This window comes from Anguilla rostrata, unplaced genomic scaffold, assembly GCF_018555375.3.
Source record: "Anguilla rostrata isolate EN2019 unplaced genomic scaffold, ASM1855537v3 scaf0390, whole genome shotgun sequence".
NCBI lineage: Eukaryota > Metazoa > Chordata > Actinopteri > Anguilliformes > Anguillidae > Anguilla > Anguilla rostrata.
In genome coordinates, this window is record NW_026985913.1 from 1 (window position 1) to 8,288 (window position 8,288).

Genomic DNA, 8,288 nt, shown 5'->3' on the forward strand with positions numbered 1-8,288 from the left:
AAACAGTACTGACTATTTGAATCTCTTTAATTACCTTTGGTCACCTGTGACCTCTCCTCTGAATGTGATTGGAAGACCCATTGAATGATCACTCTTCATAGACAGACAGCTGGGTACAGGTGACCCTGCTCTTTCTAGCTGGACCCTGTGAACAAAACATGGAGAAACAACATCCAGTTAAACTCGTCCTCTTACTGCAGCTCTAACTCACAACACATGGAGACAGAGCTTCCAGTTAAACTCATCTTCTTACGACAGCTCTGACTCACAGCACATGGAGACAGAGCTTCCAGTTAAACTCATCCTCTAACTGCAGCTCTAACTCACAGCACATTGGGACAGAGCTTCCAGTTAAACTCATCCTCTTACTGCAGCTCTAACTCACAGCACATGGAGACAGAGCTTCCAGTTAAACTCATCCTCTTACTGCAGCTCTAACTCACAGCACATGGAGACAGAGCTTACAGTTAAACTCATCCTCTTACTGCAGCTCTAACTCACAGCACATTGGAACAGATCTTCCAGTTAAACTCATCCTCTTACTGCAGCTCTAACTCACAGCACATTGGGACAGATCTTCCACTTAAACTCATCCTCCAAGTGCAGATTAAAATCGAGCCCTTGCTCCCAAACACGCCAGAAATGAAACCTGAAAGCATATTTAAAACGTTTAAATAGAAGCTGATTTATTGTGTTTGTGTGATATTCCAGTATGGATGGTCAAGAGTAATATTTCGCATAGGTGCAATAAGTTATAAATGTAAAAGACAATCCTCTTACTGCAGCTCTAAATCACAGCACATGGAGACAGAGCTTCCAGTTAAACTCATCCTCTTACTGCAGCTCGAACTCACAGCATATGGAGACAGAGCTTCCAGTTAAACTCATCCTCTTACTGCAGCTCTAACTCACAGCACATGGAGACAGAGCTTCCAGTTAAACTCATCCTCTTACTGCAGCTCTAACTCTCAGCACATGGAGACAGAGCTTCCAGTTAAACTCATCCTCTTACTGCAGCTCTAACTCACAGCACATGGAGACAGAGCTTCCAGTTAAACTCATCCTCTTACTGCAGCTCTAACTCACAGCACATTGGGACAGATCTTCCAGTTAAACTCATCCTCCAAGTGCAGATTAAAATCGAGCCCTTGCTCCCAAACACGCCAGAAATGAAACCTGAAAGCATATTTAAAACGTTTAAATAGAAGCTGATTTATTGTGTTTGTGTGATATTCCACTGTGGATGGTCAAGAGTAATATTTGGCATAGGTGCAATAAGTTATAAATGTAAAAGACAATCCTCTTACTGCAGCTCTAAATCACAGCACGTTGGGACAGAGCTTCCAGTTAAACTCATCCTCTTACTGCAGCTCTAACTCACAGCACATGGAGACAGAGCTTCCAGTTAATCTCGTCCTCTTACTGCAGCTCTAACTCACAGCACATGGAGACAGAGCTTACAGTTAAACTCATCCTCTTACTGAAGCTCTAACTCACAGCACATTGGGACAGAGCTTCCAGTTAAACTCATCCTCCAAGTGCAGATTAAAATCGAGCCCTTGCTCCCAAACACGCAAGAAATGAAACCTGAAAGCATATTTAAAACGTTTAAATAGAAGCTGCTTTATTGTGTTTGTGTGATATTCCACTGGGGATGGTCAAGAGTAATATTTAACATAGGTGCAATACGTTATAAATGTAAAAGACAATCCTCTTACTGCAGCTCTAAATCACAGCACATAGAGACAGAGCTTCCAGTTAAACTCATCCTCTTACTGCAGCTCTAACTCACAGCACATGGAGACAGAGCTTCCAGTTAAACTCATCCTCTTACTGCAGCTCTAACTCACAGCACATGGAGACAGAACTTACAGTTAAACTCATCGTCTTACTGCAGCTCTAACTCACAGCACAAACGAATATAACTAAATACACCTCACCTACACCTGAATGTGATATAAATCACAAACCTACAGCTATATGTGCAATAATAACCCCCACCTAGATCTGAAAGTCTCCATACACCCACCGATAACAGAAAGGTGCCAGTAACATTGAAGTATAATTAAACAGTACTGTCAATTTGAACCTCTTTAATTACCTTTGATCACCTGCGAACTCTCCCCTGAATGTGATTGGATGATCCATTGAACTATCACTCTTCATAGACAGACAGCTGGGTACAGGTGACCCTGCTCTTTCTACCTGGACCCTGTGAACAAAACATGGAGAAACAACATCCAGTTAAACTCGTCCTCTTACTGTAGCTCTAACTCACAACACATGGAGACAGAGCTTCCAGTTAAACTCATCTTCTTACGACAGCTCTGACTCACAGCACATGGAGACAGAGCTTCCAGTTAAACTCATCTTCTTACGACAGCTCTGACTCACAGCACATGGAGACAGAGCTTCCAGTTATACTCATCCTCTTACTGCAGCACTAACTCACAACACAGGGAGACAGAGCTTCCAGTTAAACTCATCCTCTTACTGCAGCTCTAACTCACAGCACATGGAGACAGAGCTTCCAGTTAAACTCATCCTCCAAGTGCAGATTAAAATCGAGCCCTTGCTCCCAAACACGCCAGAAATGAAACCTGAAAGCATATTTAAAACGTTTAAATAGAAGCTGCTTTATTGTGTTTGTGTGATATTCCACTGGGGATGGTCAAGAGTAATATTTAACATAGGTGCAATAAGTTATAAAAGTAAAAGACAATCCTCTTACTGCAGCTCTAAATCACAGCACATGGAAAACACGTTTTCAGCGTACAAAAATGCCAAGTTACTCACACATACAAGAAATACACCGTCTATAACTCATTCATTCAAACTGACAAAATCCAGGCCTGCCATTAAAAGTATTGATATCAAAATGACGCCAAGTTACGGTACTACAAACAATATAGGTTATCTTGTCTCACCGAAATTACATAAGATGTATTCCAAAGCAATGCTACCCAATATTTCCTCAATTCTTTCAAGTCACTTGGCCCTGTGTTTTGTAATCTTAGCATTTTATAATGTCATGCAAACGTAACTCACAGCACATGGAGGCAGAGCTTCCAGTTAAACTTATCCTCTTACTGCAGCTCTAACTCACAGCACATGGAGACAGAGCTTCCAGTTAAACTCATCCTCTTACTGCAGCTCTAACTCTCAGCACATGGAGACAGAGCTTCCAGTTAAACTCATCCTCTTACTGCAGCTCTAACTCACAGCACAAGAAGACAGAGCTTCCAGTTAAACTCATCCTCTTACTGCAGCTCTAACTCACAGCACATGGAGACAGAGCTTCCAGTTAAACTCATCCTCTTACTGAAGCTCTAACTCACAGCACATGGAGACAGAGCTTCCAGTTAAACTCATCCTCTTACTGCAGCTCTAACTCACAACACAGGGAGAGAGAGCTTCCAGTTAAACTCATCCTCTTACTGCAGCTCTAACTCACAGCACAAATGAATATGACAAAATACACCTCACCTACACCTGAATGTGATATAAATCACAAACCTACAGCTATATGTGCAATAATAACCCCCACCTAGATCTGAAAGTCTTAATACACCCACCGACAACAGAAAGGTGCCAGTAACATTGAAGTATAATTAAACAGTACTGTCAATTTGAACCTCTTTAATTACCTTTGATCACCTGCGAACTCTCCCCTGAATGTGATTGGATGATCCATTGAACGATCACTCATCATAGACAGACAGCTGGGTACAGGTGACCCTGCTCTTTCTACCTGGACCCTGTGAACAAAACATGGAGACACAACATCCAGTTAAACTCATCCTCTTACTGAAGCTCTAACTCACAGCACATGGAGACAGAGCTTCCAGTTAAACTCATCCTCTTACTGCAGCTCTAACTCACAGCACATGGAGACAGAGCTTACAGTTAAACTCATCCTCTTACTGAAGCTCTAACTCACAGCACATGGAGACAGAGCTTCCAGTTAAACTCGTCCTCTTACTACAGGTATAACTCTCAGCGCATGGAGACAGAGCTTCCAGTTAAACTCATCCTCTAACTGCAGCTCTAACTCACAGCACATGGACATAGAGCTTCCAGTTAAACTCATCCTCCAACTGCAAATTAAAATCGAGCCCTTGCTCCCAAACACGCAAGAAATGAAACCTGAAAGCATATTTAAAACGTTTAAATAGAAGCTGATTTATTGTGTTTGTGTGATATTCCACTGTGGGTGGTCAAGAGTAATATTTGGCATAGGTGCAATAAGTTATAAATGTAAAAGACAATCCTCTTACTGCAGCTCTAAATCACAGCACATGGAGACAGAGCTTCCAGTTAAACTCATCCTCTTACTGCAGCTCTAACTCACAGCACATGGAGACAGAGCTTCCAGTTAAACTCATCCTCTTACTGCAGCTCTAACTCACAGCACATGGAGACAGAGCTTCCAGTTAAACTCATCCTCTTACTGCAGCTCTAACTCACAGCACATGGAGACAGAACTTACAGTTAAACTCATCGTCTTACTGCAGCTCTAACTCACAGCACAAACGAATATAACTAAATACACCTCACCTACACCTGAATGTGATATAAATCACAAACCTACAGCTATATGTGCAATAATAACCCCCACCTAGATCTGAAAGTCTCCATACACCCACCGATAACAGAAAGGTGCCAGTAACATTGAAGTATAATTAAACAGTACTGTCAATTTGAACCTCTTTAATTACCTTTGATCACCTGCGAACTCTCCCCTGAATGTGATTGGATGATCCATTGAACTATCACTCTTCATAGACAGACAGCTGGGTACAGGTGACCCTGCTCTTTCTACCTGGACCCTGTGAACAAAACATGGAGAAACAACATCCAGTTAAACTCGTCCTCTTACTGCAGCTCTAACTCACAGCACATGGAGACAGAGCTTCCAGTTAAACTCATCCTCTTACTGCAGCTCTAACTCACAGCACATGGAGACAGAGCTTCCAGTTATACTCATCCTCTTACTGCAGCACTAACTCACAACACAGGGAGACAGAGCTTCCAGTTAAACTCATCCTCTTACTGGAGCTCTAACTCACAGCACATGGAGACAGAGCTTCCAGTTATACTCATCCTCTTACTGCAGCTCTAACTCACAGCACATGGAGATAGAGCTTCCAGTTAAACTCATCCTCTTACTGCAGCTCTAACTCACAGCACATGGAGACAGAGCTTCCAGTTAAACTCATCCTCCAAGTGCAGATTAAAATCGAGCCCTTGCTCCCAAACACGCCAGAAATGAAACCTGAAAGCATATTTAAAACGTTTAAATAGAAGCTGATTTATTGTGTTTGTGTGATATTCCACTGTGGATGGTCAAGAGTAATATTTGGCATAGGTGCAATAAGTTATAAAAGTAAAAGACAATCCTCTTACTGCAGCTCTAAATCACAGCACATGGAGACAGAGCTTCCAGTTAAACTCATCCTCTTACTGAAGCTCTAACTCACAGCACATGGAGATAGAGCTTCCAGTTAAACTCATCCTCTTACTGCAGCTCTAATTCTCAGCACATGGAGACAGAGCTTCCAGTTAAACTCATCCTCTTACTGTAGCTCAAACTCACAGCACATGGAGACAGAGCTTACAGTTAAACTCATCCTCTTACTGCAGCTCTAACTCACAGCACAAATGAATATGACAAAATACACCTCACCTACACCTGAATGTGATATAAATCACAAACCTACAGCTATATGTGCAATAATAACCCCAACCTAGATCTGAAAGTCTTAATACACCCACCGACAATAGAAAGGTGCCAGTAACATTGAAGTATAATTAAACAGTACTGTCAATTTGAAACTCTTTAATTACCTTTGATCACCTGCGAACTCTCCCCTGAATGTGATTGGATGATCCATTGAACTATCACTCTTCATAGACAGACAGCTGGGTACAGGTGACCCTGCTCTTTCTACCTGGACCCTGCGAACAAAACATGGAGAAACAACATCCAGTTAAACTCGTCCTCTTACTGTAGCTCTAACTCACAGCACATGGAGACAGAGCTTCCAGTTAAACTCATCCTCTAACTGCAGCTCTAACTCACAGCACATGGAGACAGAGCTTCCAGTTAAACTCATCCTCTTACTGCAGCTCAAACTCACAGCACATGGAGACAGAGCTTACAGTTAAACTCATCCTCTTACTGAAGCTCTAACTCACAGCACATGGAGATAGAGCTTCCAGTTAAACTCATCCTCTTACTGCAGCTCTAACTCACAGCACATGGAGACAGAGCTTCCAGTTAAACTCATCCTCTTACTGCAGCTCTAACTCACAGCACATGGAGACAGAGCTTCCAGTTAAACTCATCCTCTTACTGCAGCTCTAACTCACAGCACATTGGGACAGAGCTTCCAGTTAAACTCATCCTCTAATTGCAGATGAAAATCGAGCCCTTGCTCCCAAACACCAAGAAATGAAACTGAAAGCATATTTAAAACGTTTAATAGAAGCTGATTATTGTGTTTGTGTGATATTCCACTATGGATGGTCAAGAGTAATATTTGGCATAGGTGCAATAAGTTATAAATGTAAAAGACAATCCTCTTACTGCAGCTCTAAATCACAGCAGATGGAGACAGAGCTTCCAGTTAAACTCATCCTCTTACTGCAGCTCTAACTCACAGCACATGGAGACAGAGCTTCCAGTTAAACTCATCCTCTTACTGCAGCTCGAACTCACAGCATATGGAGACAGAGCTTCCAGTTAAACTCATCCTCTTACTGCAGCTCTAACTCACAGCACAAATGAATATGACAAAATACACCTCACCTACACCTGAATGTGATATAAATCACAAACCTACAGCTATATGTGCAATAATAACCCCAACCTAGATCTGAAAGTCTTAATACACCCACCGACAATAGAAAGGTGCCAGTAACATTGAAGTATAATTAAACAGTACTGTCAATTTGAAACTCTTTAATTACCTTTGATCACCTGCGAACTCTCCCCTGAATGTGATTGGATGATCCATTGTACTATCACTCTTCATAGACAGACAGCTGGGTACAGGTGACCCTGCTCTTTCTACCTGGACCCTGCGAACAAAACATGGAGAAACAACATCCAGTTAAACTCGTCCTCTTACTGTAGCTCTAACTCACAGCACATGGAGACAGAGCTTCCAGTTATACTCATCCTCTTACTGCAGCACTAACTCACAGCACATGGAGACAGAGCTTCCAGTTAAACTCATCCTCTTACTGCAGCTCTAACTCACAGCACATGGAGACAGAGCTTCCAGTTAAACTCATCCTCTTACTGCAGCTCTAACTCACAGCACATGGAGACAGAGCTTCCAGTTAAACTCATCCTCTTACTGCAGCTCTAACTCACAGCACATGGAGACAGAGCTTACAGTTAAACTCATCCCCTTACTGCAGCTCTAACTCACAGCACATGGAGACAGAGCTTCCAGTTAAACTCATCCTCTTACTGCAGCTCTAACTCTCAGCACATTGGGACAGAGCTTCCAGTTAAACTCATCCTCCAAGTGCAGATTAAAATCGAGCCCTTGCTCCCAAACACGCCAGAAATGAAACCTGAAAGCATATTTAAAACGTTTAAATAGAAGCTGATTTATTGTGTTTGTGTGATATTCCACTGTGGATGGTCAAGAGTAATATTTGGCATAGGTGCAATAAGTTATAAAAGTAAAAGACAATCCTCTTACTGCAGCTCTAAATCACAGCACATGGAAAACACGTTTTCAGCGTACAAAAATGCCAAGTTACTCACACATACAAGAAATACACCGTCTATAACTCATTCATTCAAACTGACAAAATCCAGGCCTGCCATTAAAATATGATATTTAAAAAAGACGCCGTTCGGTATACAAACAAAAAGGTTTTCTTGTTCACCGAAATTAATAAGATGTATTCCAAAGCAATGCCCAATATTTCCCCAAATTTTTTCAAGCACTTGGCCCGTGTTTTTTAATCTTAGCATTTTTTTAAGTAGGAAACGTAATCCCGCACAGGAGGCAGAGTTCCAGTTAAATCATCCCCTTTTCTGCAGCTTTAACTACAGCCTGGAGACAAGTTCCAGTTAAACTCTCCACTTTTCGCAGCTCTAATTCACAGCACATGAGACAGAGCTTCCAGTTAAACCCTCCTCTTAGCACTTTTTAAATCAAGACATGGAGAAGGCCCAGTTAAATCATCTCTTCTGCGCTCTAAATACAGCATATTGGGACAGAGCTTCCCGTTAAAATCCTCTTTCTGCAGTCTAACTCCAGCAC

General features: G+C 41.9%; 1 protein-coding gene across 1 annotated transcript; it reads right to left on the reverse strand.

Moving 5' to 3' along the window:
• Positions 1-34: 34 nt before the first annotated feature.
• Positions 35-7,083, reverse strand: LOC135246483 (uncharacterized; the record flags this gene model as incomplete). Its single annotated transcript, XM_064319934.1, has 6 exons — positions 35-145; positions 2,102-2,212; positions 3,648-3,758; positions 4,719-4,829; positions 5,848-5,958; positions 6,973-7,083. Coding segments are annotated over 6 exons (666 nt in total), but the record flags the coding sequence as incomplete, so codon positions are not given.
• Positions 7,084-8,288: the final 1,205 nt, after the last annotated feature.